Here is a 14,800-nt window from a genome sequence, read left to right as displayed (position 1 = left end):
ACCTTTTCTAAAATCAGTCGCATCATCATCAAATCACCAACAACACTATTGGTTGTTGTTTATACTATACATAAATATGTAAGACAGAAATCCATACAAATTGCATAGGCACCCACAAATTACTAATATTCATAGAGTACCTATAAAGTGATTATTTACTGCCGTGAGCACATTTAATTTGTACAGAGAATTTTTTAAGGAACACCTACTTGTGATTGTTATAAGTAACAAACTCCATCAAGCTTAACTTTACTAACTATACTTTTTAGATTTAGAATATTTTAAGTTGTTTACGACATATTAATTATGAAAAAAAATTCTGGTAAGGAAATTTGTTCTGACGTAATGAATTATCTAAAAATTACATTCATATACATACCGGTCAGACACAAGAAAAAAATAACAATACGTATTAAACATTTTTCGCATTAATCGACCACAATTGTTACTTGTTAAGGTTTTCGGAATAAAGTAGGTAACTAGGTACGGTCTCGTATTATATATAGATATAATCGCAAAGCTTGCGTGCCACATATCAGTATAATTATTTTACGAGTTGTAATTTTGATTGCAAAATATATAACCAATTTTACAAAGCAAGCAATGTGTTTGAGGTCGACTCAAAAACTTCGAAATATCGATCTCTATCTAATAACGACCGTTTTTATAATTAGTTTTCATATATAATTCATACAACAGTATTAAGCACATCATTTGAAGGCTATTTTTAAAGCTGAACTTTTTCATTTAAATAGTTCATAAAAACTCATTTCTTTCCTGATTATAAAATTAAAAAAATACTCATTGTTTATTTGTTGAAAATGAAACAGGCACTTAAAAAAACAATACCATTGACAACATTGATGACATATCATAGATGAGTAATTATTGTATTTTTTTAAATTATTATATATTCAAACAGAACAGCTGTAATTTTTAAAATTCGTATCGGATATAGTGGCGTGTGAACCTTTTGAAAATGAATTTCTCTAAATTATATTATTTCGAATAATAATGACTCATAATATTTTAATGGATAAATGAAATGATTGATGGACGTCATAAAATAATACCGTAAATATAATAATGATTATATTTTCAGTTTAATAGTTTATTGTATTCGTGTAGAATACATTGTCAACATTAGATATATTTCATTATAGATTTTATATACTTAACTATTATATAAATAACTATTTATATACTTCTTAGTACTAAAACGCGTTAGGTAGGTAATTAATTGTGTACATTCTCATACAAAATTATCTGAAATAAGCACTAGTTTTGTACTGTTAGATTTAGTAGAATATTGTCTTTATAATATTATCATAGGTCGATACTAAGATATCTCATAGACAGTAATTACTTTTATTATCTACTACCAAACTTGTGTCTTGTGTCCTTCAACATGTGCCGTTTTAACGTACGTAATGCCTTTTTTGAATTATAAATTTAAAATATTTCAGTAATTAGGTAACACCGGTTGTCTAAAATAAATAAAAATGTTGTTATGGTTTTGATAACTCGCAAATAAGGTCCTTACATATGAAATTGGCGTTTTGTACGGGAGGAATATAAAGTCATATTTTTTTTGTAAAATATATTTAATTATTCAAAGTATGCACAGTTGTTATCTATGCACTTTTGCCATCTCATATTTAGTTCATTAATCCCTTTACTTAAAAAACCATGGGGGCGAGATTCAATAAGCTTTTTGAAGGCTGCCGCATCGGAGTTGAATTTTTTTTTTCGTAAGAAGTTTTTCCAATTCCGAAAAAATGGTAATCTGATGGATTAAGGTCCGGGGAGTACGGTGAATGTCGCAGACATTCCAATTGTAGCTTATCTAACTTAGTGGTTGTTTGTTTTGCAGTATGTTTGGTCTTGCGTTGTCGTGAAGCAGCAGTGGCCTAGAGCGATTGACCAATCTCGGTTGTTTAGCAGCTAGTTCTTCCTTCATGGTTTGCAGTTGCTGACAATAGACATCTGCCGTAGTCCACCAAACACTCACAAGTAACTTTTTATGAGTCAATTTTCGTTTAGGGCAGGATGTGGCTGGGTCTCCAGGATTCAGCCATTGCGAAGAACGCTTCCGATTATCGTACAGTATCCACTTTTCATCACAAGTAATGATTCGATTTAAAATTGTGTCGGTTGAGCAAAGTAACAGTGCAGTCGACGCGTGTTTGCAAGTTCGATTCACTCAATTCATGAGGTACCCATCGTTCAAGTTTTTTTACTTTCCCGATTTGCTTCAAGTGGATGATTACAGTTTTATCACTTACCCCGAAGCCTGCAGCTATCTCTGAAGTCCTTTGTGATGGATCCGCTTCCACAATAGCGTTTAATTCTTCATTTTCCACTTTGGTCTCCGGCCGTCCACGAGGTTCTGAAGGTCGAAATTTTCAAGACGAAAAATTGAAACCAAAAACGTACCGTGCTTTCTTTTGCAACACCAGCGCCATACACATATTTAGTCGTTTGAGCTGTTTCTGCAGCACTGGTGCTACGGTAGAACTCGTACTCGTAAATATACCGATATTTCATGTTTTCCATTGTGTAATAAGTGACGCCAAAGAAAAAAATAATGGGGAAAAAACAAATGAATAACTGTTTTGAAAACTCAAATGTACCACCCAAAATGAATTTATAAATTTTAATTTGGAGTTCTTAACCAAAGAGGAGATATTTCAGATCAAAGTGGTCAGTACGACAAAACGCTAATTTCATATGTAAGGACCTAATATTAACTTGACAAAAGGCAGTTATTCTTATTTTTATCTCACAAACAGACAATTTAATTTGATTGAATTTGTTTCAATTTGTATTTCTGGGCATATTCCTAACAGTATTATCTTGATGTGTTTAATGAGATAAAACTGAGGCATATGTACTTTATTGTGGTGGTATTATTCTTAAAAACATATGATAAACGTGACAATTTTTTTATTGAAAATATTGTGTAATTTAGAAACCACTAAACAGGTCTATTATTTCATAATCTTAATTTAAATATTTAATAGACAATGAAAGAATAGTCATTAAATAGTTTATATCTGCACCAATATTCACCAATCTTCTATGTAATTATATTTCAAATTATTTAAATCTAAGCTATGTTCTACAGGGAAGAAGATGATGGTAAAGATAAGAATACGATAGCAGAGGCAGCAGAGGAATGGGCGCCTTGGAGTTTGGTGCTACCGAGTAAGAATCCAAATGCACCACCCCCTGTATCTGTGAAAACTGCCCCTGGGCCAACTTGGGACATTGGACAGGTATTTTTAAAAAATACTTATCAACGTATTATCAAACACGATAGAATATTAAAAAAATGCAAAATATAAAATAAAGTTATGATAAAATAGATCAAGTATGTAAGTTTATTGAAGAAAATATATTTATCATAAAACGTAGCTGTCACAATAGTTGATATTATTTGCAGTGCAGTAAAATTGTTAGAGACTTGGTGAACTACTCATGCATCAAAAATTCAGCATTAAAAATTCAAAATAATATTTATTTAAGGAGAATCTATGCATTCGTCAGTTTTCAAAACTTGGATAATTATTTATGTCTGTTTTTTATTCTTCATTTATATTAATTGAACGTGAATATATGGAACATCAATGTACGAATGAATAGAAACCGTTATAGTAAATACTTGTTAATGGTGGTAGGCCTAGCTGTTGACCTGATGTGATGGTTGTGACTCTATGTGAAGAACCGTATAGGTGGGTACCACCTACCACTAACTCAACAATCATTCTACCGCTAAACGACAATACTTTTTGTTACTGTATTTCAAATTAAAACTTAAGTCCAGTGGAATAACAGTCACAAGCAACAAAGCTCTATAGTTTCCATGATTTGTGGTGCATTGACGGTGTATGGAACGGTTAATATTCCTAATCGAACCTTACCGCTAGCTAGGTGGTCCAATATTTGTAATATGTAGTCAGAATGGCTGAATAAGTTTCTAAATTACGTTATGTTAATTAAATTGCTTACATAATAAATAAATAAATATTACTAGGTTTTGAAAGCTGCCCGTCTTCTCTGCAAGCCCCCGTTGGAAGTAGACTTCGTTGATGAACAAGAAATGCGATGTGTCTATTCCCTTATCTACGATGTTTTCCGATGTAAGCATATAATTTTTTAAATCAATTATCTATCTGTGTTAAATATCCCTATATTTATATATTTAATTGGAAAATTACATACTATTAAAGCCAATTATATTTATAGTAATTTGCCTAAATAGCGAATTACTCAAGGTGAAGTTGTTAAAATACGAATCCGTTAAGAGAAAACTAGCTATTAAAAAATAATAAAGTTACAGCCTGTTATTAATACCCCACTCAGCTCAGGCTTAAGCCTCTTTATCAGACCTCTGTTAAGGTTTTTGGAGCACTCCGACATGCTATTTCAATGCAATCAGCATTCATGCCAAATCCATATTTCGTGTAGTTGAAAAAAACACTGCGCTGACCCGAAATGGATAACGATTTGGTCATTGATGATTAGTGAATACAACGTCCTACAATTACGTAATATATACTGAAATATGGCATATAAATTATAACATTTTATTGTTCAGTCATAAAGTGACGATATTTTGAGTATCGTTATTCGAATGTCGTTCGTGACTTTTTTTGTAAATCACTAAACACGATGATCGTAAAGCCCTTTATGCTATTATCCTTATAAAGTATCCTAAAATGTGGGTTCCGGATAGGAACGTTTCTACATAAGTATGTGTCCCGATGGTAAAGTCGGCGCGTGAACGATAACTGCTGTAAATTACATCACGCGAACTTTGAACTAGTTTACGAGGCACCGTAAGCATTATTCAACTTTTATCACAAAACGCCTAAACGATAATGTCGTGATAAACACTCGCGTGTGTTTTAACTGTCTTATTTAAATGTAGCCAAATGTTTCTTTTTATTGCACTGGAATCTGAAATTTAAATGCGATTTAAAGAATATATTTTCAACTAGCTGGGAATCTGCACTTGTCGATATACGGACATCTATTATAGTATTATACTTTTCAATAAAAATTAAAAAAGTATACCTACTTAATCTATCCCATTTCGCGACATATGTACTTAATTAGAACCCATGTGATGAATTACAAAAAATGTAAAAATCAAATCAGATAAAAATTCTCATTTACAATAGTAGTATTTTAAGCGCTGGCCCTGGGGTAGAGCGAAAAGATTGATCGTTCCGGGCACCAGGTAGCAAGGGGCGCGAAAACAATTTCCAGGGGTACATAAGTTTTGTTTGATTTTATAAATGTGGTAATTATTATGTTTATGATATAACATTTACTGAAATGCATATATATGGAGTGAAAGCGTCAACCAAAGGGCGATGAAATACAATTTCGCTCTATTCTAATGAAGGGTCAGGGCCGGCACAGAGTATTTAGTACCTAAGTTGATGCCTGAAGGATAAGATATAGGTAATCTAAGAGTATTTAATATACCCGTACTTTTTCTGGTCATGCATAATAAATAATAATAATTTTATGGTCATTAAATTCATTCGGAAAGTTCAAAATGCGTAGCTAGGTACTTTTACTATTCGTATTCTATTAAAATACCTTGTTCGGTATTTATTTCAGACAAAACTATTCTGGATCAAGCGATAGAAGACATAGACTTTTTTGGTGATTTCCCGCAGGTAAGTAATTGTTATCTCAGGGCGATCACAATTAATATTCCATTGTACAATATGTCAGACAATTTAATGTACACGTAACGTACGTGTGCGTATTTGAATCATACATATAAAATATTTTAATTATTTAAATGACAGATAACTTTCAAGTAGCCATATTAAAACGATTTTTTTTAAATAACAGACACACTATTTAATTTTTTTTTGTATATCTATACTTCTATAGATAATAAAATCAAGAGTGTGGCGTAGGTACAAGTAATGCAATCGAGCAAAATAGAACGAAAGCTCGTATAAGGCTTGCGTTTTATTCAGCAACTAGGTCAATCTCATTTACTTCCGAACTGCATGTTGTGACCCGCATGAATATCGAGTAATAAAACACTATAACATGTTATTTCCTATAAAGAGACAGTACTGTAGTAGAGACTATACTGATTACAGTGCTACTTAAGTACATTAAAGTTGCCAGCGGTTTTGTTTTTCTTTATCTCAGTTTGCCGTCCAGCCTAAGTTACCTTGTATTTTAAATATTTTGTAGCGAATTCTTTTCCAAAAAATAACTGTTTTTTTTAATTTATATTTGTAACATTTTCCTGATTAGTTTATTTAAACAAATAGAACAGTTAATTAAAGTAAGTTATATTCAGATAAAGTTTTAACACTAAGTTTTCGACATCTTACTTAAAATAGATTAAAGTCTGTAACCTACAAGCTATTCAGATACTAGTGCGATTTTTTTAAATTAAAATACATCTAGTTTAAATTGGATCAAAATGTTGTATTCCATACCAACTTCAATGAATATAGATATAGCAACAATCTATATTATCAAGTAGAAATTAGTACTATAAAAAAATATTTTCGATTTACTCATTTAAAGCGACTACTATATTTATTACGCATGTCAATTACCCTTTAAAAAAATGATACATTTATGGTCAATAAGACGAACGAGCAAATGGGCCAACTGGTGGTAAATGTTCACCACCGCCCATAGACATTGGCAATGTAAGAAATATTAAACATCGCTTACATCGCTAATACGCCACCAACCTTGGGAGCTCAGGTGTTATGTCCTTTGTGCCTGCAGTTACACTGGCTCACTCATCCTTCAAACCGGAACTCAACAATAGTAAGTACAGTTTCGTGGTAGAATATCAAATGAGAGGGTGGTACCTACCAAGACGAGCTTTCACAAAGCCCTACCACCAAGTAAAAATGGTATTATAAGGAATGTAACAAATCATAAATAACATTAGGCCGTTTACATACTTCTTTTGTCAAGCATTTTAAAGTTAACGTAATCTGGAACAGTTATATCATGAAGTAGATGTCAAAAAGCGATTACCCTGGTGGGCATGCTTATACTCTTATAAGCCTTGTCATTCTTTTTTGTTAGGCTATTTCTAAATTTTGCAAATAGGATGTATAAATAATGTGAATATTATGTATAAATGTATTTAATCAGGATTACATAATAGTGAAATTTATGCATAAATTTTGTCATTGGCAATTCATAATTTTTAAAGCATGCAACACATAAATTTAAGCTTTCGCCTGATATCATAACCTTCTAAAAGTAAAATATTATAGACTTTTGAACATCTTTATAGCGCTCTTGAACTTGTGGATATATTGTCCTGAAGGTAATTCATTTCGAATTTTACCAAGGTTAAAAAGAAATGTCATTACCGAACGGCAATAACTTCGGTTAAAGCAGATTCGACAAGATGTAACAACAAAAAGTATAGACCATCTAACTCACATTACGACGTTATCGTGACCAAAAACCATTTCTTTTTCTTTGAGGACGCTCACGAAAACGAGCTTTGTATTTATGAGGGTTTATTTTCGCGAAAAAATCAACATCGGTAGCATTGAAATCTGATAAAACGACTCCGATAAATAATAAAACAGAATTGTGTTAAAATACATTCAAGTTTGAATGTGATCGCTTTGATAAAGCGCCTTTTGTCGTAATTATTTAACACAGCTAGAACTATTATTCATCAATGAATTTGTTAACAAATAAATGTTTGTGAACTATAAAGACCAGTAAATAAATAACTCGCAAGCGTAGATTAGAAATGCGTAAAATTAGTTAACAGTATAATTTAATAGAAATAAGCTATAAATGCTAGTAATGCTCAAGAAGCGGCTACATGAGTCGCTTAACGCATATAAAAGTTTTTTAGGGTTAACCTAATCGCAACCGGTAGTATTTTAACTAAATATGAGACATTTTTCACTGTTTCTAGTGCTTTATTTTATAAATTTTATCACTAATATATATTTTATAGAATAGGAAGGTTGACGAGCATATGGGCCACCTGATGGTAAGTGGTCACCAACGTCCATAGACATTGGCATTGTAAGAAATGTTAACCATCGCTTACATAGCCAATGCACAACCAACGTTGGGAACTAAGATGTTATGTCCCTTGTGCCTGTAATTACACTGGCTCACTCACCCTTCAAACTGGAACACAACAATACCAGGTACTGCTGTTTTGTGGTAAAATATCTGGTGAGTGGGTACCTATCCATATATTATATTATGCCTTATATTACTCTATGTAGTATTTAATTTTCATTTAAATCATGTACATATCATTTTAGCAACAATTTGGTGTTTGCATGATGGATATGCCGACATGACCTAGTGGTTAGAACGCGTGAAGCTTAACCGATGATCGTGGGTTCAAACCCGGGCAAGCACCACTGAATTTTCATGTGCTTAATTTGTGTTTATAATTCATCTCGTGCTTGATGGTGAAGGAAAACATCGTGAGGAAACCTGCATGTGTTTAATTTCATTGAAATTATGCCACATGTGTATTCTACCAAACCCCATTGGAACAGCGTGGTGGATTAAGCTCCAAACTAAGCCTAGCAGTGGGACATTAACAGGCTGTTACTTTTATGATTGATAGAACTCTTATTTATGTTTTGGAAGAGTAATTAGTAGATATTTTAGGTACTTTTATCTAAAAGTAATTCAGATACAACTAAATCATGCATTGTTGTGGAAATTTCACGTGGAATACACCAACAGTTTTCCGTACACCGCCACACAACATGGCTGTTTCTCATGGAGTTAGCAAGACGCCGCTGGATGGCAAGAGCACGTGGTGAGGCAGAAAGAGCTACAAGATTGCTTAGAGCGGCAGGCTTTCCTTTCCAAGATGTTGAAAATGCAGTTTGGGAACAGAGGATTCACTTTGCCGCAGCCATCGCCAGGATCCGAATTAAAAATAAGGCTTTCACGTAAATTATGAATTATTAAATAAAATAATGAATTATTAAATAATTTATTACAGCTAATTAAGTCGCCAATAGCTTAGCTTAAACAAATGAATTATAAAAATAAATACGATGCTTTTTGTTTGTAATTTTTATTTTCTACGACAAAAACGTTTCATATCGAGTATATCTCATATCCCTAAAGGAAATCTAAGATAATCTTGTATTGTAATGGAGACGCAGAATCGATCATCCAACAAAATATTTTATTACATTTGAATATATATTTAGATTTTGAAAGCTTCATATAAGTACCTATTTTTGATAACAGTTACGCTATAATAGACTATTATTTTAGGTTATCTGATCTTTTGCCGCCTCATTTACGGGAAGAAAGAATATCGGCATGTGTTAACAAGGACACTGTTACTGGTTGGGTTAACACTTTTAAAGCTAAGTAAGTAACTAATTGATAGTGTCTGATATGTTTGGTGTTAAAGCTGTTATTCATTTCATGCTTCTTTAATGTTTAAGTCTTTCGAGTTTTCGGAGTTGAATTATGCGATAAAATTGTAATAGAATTTAATAAACCAATAGCAGAATAATATGGACGATGATTTAAAATAATAAAATATAGATTTAAGTGTAATACTTATACCTAAGTGTTCTTTGAGTTTTTCAATTTTTAATGTGGTTGAAAAATTTAATATTTTTCCTGAACAGTTTTTATTTTTCAGAAAAGTTGCGTTGCTTGTAAAAAGACTTAATGATATGGGCTATTCCTATAGTAATTCTCGTCAACTTTGCGCTGGAGAATACAGATTTGATCGTGTCTGTCCCAGGTAGGTCCTTACAATAAATTTTTATTGCCATCTGAACAAGCTTAAATTGACTGATTTCTAATTCTTTATATATTATAAAGACTCAATTATTATTATTTAGATTTATAACACTGCGTCCACCAGATAACGTCAGTTTTGGACAATTGGATCTCGTTAAGGAAGGAGTTATCGTTCTTCAGGTATTTCGTAGTCAAAAATTATGATATGATTAGGCGCTACGATTTTTATCCAAAATTATATAATAGTATTTAGTTACTATTTATACAAATAACGCAGCAGTGACCCAATTCACCAGTCCACCTACAAAAAAAGGTAACAGTAATCTAATAAGGCACGACATATATATATACGAAAAGTATAATTATTACTTTAAAAAACAGTCATTTTAAAGTGAGATGGGCGAATCCTCTCGGCGTACTAGAAAATTTACTTGTCATACGGCAAACGTACTTTTACTGGTGGTACAGCTTTGTGCTCGTCTGGGTAGGTACCACCCACTCATCAGATATTCTACCGCAAAACAGCAGTACTTGGTATTGTTTTGTTCCGGTTTGAAGGGTGAGTGAGCCAGTGTAATTACAGGCATAAGGGACATAACATCTTAGTTCCCAAGGTTGGTGGTGCATTGGTCATGTAAGCGATGGTTAACATTTCTTACAATGTCAATGTCTATGGACGTTGGTGACCACTTAGCATCAGGTGGCCCATATGCTCGTCCGCCTTCCTATTCTATATAAAAAAAGTACATGCTTTTATTATGAAGTCGCAAAATATAAGCAAGATCGACTGACTTATTCATACCACTTATTCATTCTCCCATAATGGACTTCTATCAATCTAGTTTCCCTTTTTATTTTTATATGAAAAAATAACAATTTGCCACATGACCAGGAGCGCGAGTTTTGCGCAGGCGCATCGACGCTGTGCCGCGCATTGCGTGCGAACGCGTTGCGCGGCGTCGTTGCACAATCGCACGCTTCCTCTCCGCGCTGCTCAGCTTACCTCGCCGCGCAGCTGCGCGAGCTGGCAGCGGTGCTGAAATCTGAGACTCCAGCTTTACCAGTTACACCCGAGCTCGGAAAACTGGTCGTGTTCGGAGCTGGTGACAAGTATTTTGAAGTTTCTTTTTACATCATGTCACCTTAAAATTGGCGAATGTCAAAAAAATATCCCTAGAGGCTTTTCAGCAGCAACACAGTGCTTATTAGTTTAAACTAGTAGCTGGCTTATCTTAAGTATTAGGGTGAAATTTTAGGGCCGAAAGCTACGTGTGTGCTCTACGTGAACTGGGCATAGAGGCGTCGGAGCTGCCTCAATCGAGTGCACCGGTTTGTGTTCTGAGTGATCCAGTGCACGGTGACACACCTTTAGTAGCCAGCGCGCTGGACGGAGTCGTGGCAGTGCTGGCTACACCACCGAATTCCTTTTCAGCTGTAACAGATCCAATCGACTTAGTATGTGGACGAGGGGGAGATTTAGCCATGCTTGAGGTGGGTAATCATTTATTTTATAATTTTATAGTAATGGGCTAGGCTGTAGGTATCCTTTGTGTTTAATTTTTGACAATTTTATATATTTGATGAAACATTTTACGATATAACATTAACTGGTTAACTTAGACATCTTTAACGAAAAGGCATGTTATCACCAGAAAAATAAAAAGAGTTCCACTCAGTTTATATCTAACATCGTCTATTACGCAATTTATACGCAATCCGTAAAAATATATTGGTAATTTATAACCTATTAGCTACTAAAAATATTACAAAATATAGGCACAAGAATAATTTCACAAAATTACCGCAGTAATAATAGCTAAGGTTCCATCGTAGTTTTTGTGAAAAGTTTATTTAAATATTTATACTATAAAATTTATACTATTATTATAAAATAAATTTTCTTTTTCTATTGAATATTTTTCTATTGGTAGTGTATTTTCAGGTTCTGACAGAATCAGAAATTGATTCCAATGGAAAGGCTCGCGTTCAGTCTATTTTGGAAGAGCAAAAGAAAACATTGAAAGTTTTATTGTCTAAGCCTCAAGTATGTAAAGCATTTAATGATTGAAAATTTAAAAAAGCTTTAGTTAAAATACAATACCTCTCTCTTAATATATTTATTATTATAATATTATGCATAATCAATTAAATATTACGATTTAAACGAAAAATAAATATCTACAGTTGGATAAAATTCGATTTATAGATTCAATTAATACTGTATGAGACTCATTCGGCCCTGGAGGCGGAGAATCAAGCGCAAGTGACGCGTGCCGTGGCGGAGGCCAACCGTCTCGCACGCGAGAGACATGCTTTACTCAAGAAGAAGACGAAAGATCACGTGAGTTTTGAAGGCTTCGGCTTTTTTCTAACTTTCATTATAGAAAGGGAAGCAGCAAGAAATCTAGCTATATATCCTGAGCTTTTATATAATATATGGTGTCAGTTATATCTTATTTACTTTTTAAGTATGATTTGTAAAACGATTTAGTCATAAGTAATATCTAAATAAAGTTATCTTGATTTATTTTGTATGAGTTACCGTTGTTAACTTTTAGTAATAAAAATCTTTATGAATGTCTTCGAAGATATGTCAACTAAGCATTTTACGGATGTGAAAGTCACAATATAAGCTTTATGCTACAAAAATACATACAGACAATTATCTTATAACTTATATTCTAACACCTAGACACCGAAGCATAAGGAAGTCGCTGAAACAGGAATAACCGATTCTTGCACATCGCTAGATCAGACATGTTCACGATCTGATTTAGACAAAGATGAGGTGGACGAAATGCGCCTGTCGCATAAGAGGCCGATGTCGTCACCACCCACCACAGCGAGAACGAAGTCAGATATTGAGGAAACAGTGCTAAAGAAACGAGCGGAAAGCGCCAATATGGCTTGGCGGCCAGGATATAAATCTAGACCCATTCCTGAAATGCAGGTCGCTGAAAACGACCCCTTTCCGCGGGACCCGGATAAAGATAGTCCTGACGTATTTGTAAGTATGATACAATCACTTTTATAAATTCCTAATGTTCGGAATATGTGAAATCAGTAAAATGTACTAAATTGTCTATATTTTTATCCTAATGTCTTTGATTAGATTAGACTAGAAATTGTGTAGTCTTATTGTTTATTATTATTAAGTACCTACGTAGATGAAGTACTCCTATTAAATTTGTAATTTTTTGCTTTACACTATATAACGTAATAAAACAAAAAACTATACTTTAGACTTCACTTTAACACTACAAAATAGCTCTAACTTAAATTATGAATGTTATAAACAAGATTTTATATTTTCGTCAGGTACCTGAATGTGATTTATTTGAAATTCATAAATTGCCAAACCTTGGCAATGGTTTAGACATCAATTACATTCTGGATCGAGACGGGTGCTACTTGGGCCTTATTCAAAGAAAGGTATTTTTTCTGATTTATTAAAAAAAAAAAATGAAATTGAAAATTTTTGATGCTTGAAATTTTATATATATTATTGATTTTAAATGATTTGTCTGCTTAAAGAATGAATACCTACTTTATGTCGAATGTCATCTCGAAGAATAGGCATTTTAAACTGTCTCACTTACCTTTTTCACCGGAAACCAGTAGTAACGAATGCCGAAATCTACATACAAAAAGCTATCCGACTGCAAATTCGCCATTAAGTAGCACTGGTACTACGTTCGTGACGGTAAGATATAAAGTTGTCAGGCGTCGCTCAGGAGATCACCCGGCTGGACGCCAAGTACATGATCCTGGTGGCGGAGGAGCGCGGGCTGTTCGGCGGCGCGCCCGCGCAGCGCCGCAAGCGCGCCGAGCCGCCGCCCGCCGCGCCGCGCGCGCGCCGCCGCCGGAACAACGTCTTCGAGGTGCCCTCTCAGAACCATCGACACAGCTGCTCTACGGTCTAGCAAAATATAGTTTAACTTCCTCGTTTATGATATAACGAAACGTTTTGTCGACTTAGTACTTCTAAGTTAGGTACCGGGATTTGATGGGGTAAACACTTATATTTGAAGCACTTCTTCCAGGTTTAAATGCTTAAATTATACATTCATGTTAAATTTTTACTTAAAAAAAGTTGTTTGTCGTTTCGTAAGCATTAAGTCACATTCAAAATAAGTTTTTCTGTTCGATCGAAATCGTTGCATCATGCAGGAGCATGCTGTATGTCAGCGCAATATTATGATTTTAAACAATAAGTCTCATAACTTAAATAATTATTATAATTTGCAACACGTCTAAGTGTAGGTAGAGCGCGTCGCCGCTCCGACGTACGCTTCGATGTCGCGCTCGTTGCGGCGCAGTTCCGCGCCCGCCTGCCTGCCCGAAGCGGGCGAGACGGGAGCGGAGCCGATCCGCGTGTGTTCGCGACACGCGCGACGCCACGCTGCGGCGGCCGCCTTCACGGCCGCTGCGTGCACTTGCGACGCCAAGCATCGGTCAATATAATTACAATTGTTAAGCTATTGTTAACTAGGAATAGCTTTTTATGCTACTCAATAAAACATAATTTAAGCTTTACCACAAGATATTTTTAACTACGATATAATTCGTTAAATTATAGACGATGTTTAAAAAAATATTACAGAAACATAGTCAAAAGTCGTCGGCTGTCAGTGGCGGTGACGTCACCACGAACAGCCATTGCGTCTCCCGTGAACTGTCGCCAACCCTTCCCGCTTACGGTGCACGACCTGCGTCTGCGCCGCAACTACAGCGTACTCCATCGATTGAAATTTGAATAAATATGTGACGTTATAACCATTATTGTTTATAAAAATAAGCCATGGCTTATTAAATATTTACTCGTATAAGTCAGGCGATAATAAAATATAAAGAAATTGTAGCTCATTATGTGCTGTTCAAATAGAGGACGGATTCTTCGATGAAATTTAATTTATTACAAAATAAGCGCACAAGAGGCATTGTTTTGTTAATATTATATACCTGCTATTTAAAAATAGGAGTATGATATCGGTTACAATAAAAAAATAACATGAAAATATAT

At 34.1% G+C, this 14,800-nt stretch overlaps 1 protein-coding gene across 3 annotated transcripts; it reads left to right on the top strand.

Moving 5' to 3' along the window:
- The first annotated feature begins 949 nt into the window (after window positions 1–949).
- LOC126781830 (uncharacterized) lies at window positions 950–14,786 on the top strand. Of its 3 annotated transcripts, XM_050506908.1 has the most exons (17): window positions 950–1,074; window positions 3,128–3,278; window positions 4,037–4,142; window positions 5,635–5,693; window positions 8,749–8,960; window positions 9,295–9,393; window positions 9,674–9,778; window positions 9,879–9,957; window positions 10,670–10,887; window positions 11,034–11,268; window positions 11,720–11,821; window positions 11,984–12,118; window positions 12,470–12,784; window positions 13,096–13,209; window positions 13,512–13,658; window positions 14,041–14,231; window positions 14,381–14,786. In XM_050506908.1, the coding sequence occupies exons 1-17, from the start codon at window positions 1,046–1,048 to the stop codon at window positions 14,535–14,537; spliced, it is 2,454 nt and encodes an 817-aa protein (XP_050362865.1). In that variant the 5' UTR covers window positions 950–1,045; the 3' UTR covers window positions 14,538–14,786. The 3 variants fall into 3 exon arrangements, with proteins under 3 accessions (XP_050362865.1, XP_050362866.1, XP_050362867.1); XM_050506909.1 differs by lacking the exons at window positions 13,512–13,658; window positions 14,041–14,231; window positions 14,381–14,786 and adding an exon at window positions 13,312–13,455; XM_050506910.1 differs by lacking the exons at window positions 950–1,074; window positions 3,128–3,278; window positions 4,037–4,142; window positions 5,635–5,693 and having other exon boundaries at window positions 8,764–8,960; window positions 9,679–9,778.
- Window positions 14,787–14,800: the final 14 nt, after the last annotated feature.

Source organism: Nymphalis io, chromosome 4, assembly GCF_905147045.1.
Source record: "Nymphalis io chromosome 4, ilAglIoxx1.1, whole genome shotgun sequence".
NCBI lineage: Eukaryota > Metazoa > Arthropoda > Insecta > Lepidoptera > Nymphalidae > Nymphalis > Nymphalis io.
The sequence above is the reverse complement of the archived record's forward strand: the minus strand, read 5'-3'. Positions and strand labels throughout refer to the sequence as shown.

Bases quoted from the DNA above. Each gene is read 5' to 3' on its own strand.
- LOC126781830 (XM_050506908.1), top strand. From the start codon at position 1,046: ATGATTGATGGACGTCATAAAATAATACC. The intron at 3,279-4,036 runs GTATTTTTAAAA...AAATATTACTAG, and splicing joins CAACTTGGGACATTGGACAG to GTTTTGAAAGCTGCCCGTCT. The intron at 4,143-5,634 runs GTAAGCATATAA...TATTTATTTCAG, and splicing joins TATCTACGATGTTTTCCGAT to ACAAAACTATTCTGGATCAA.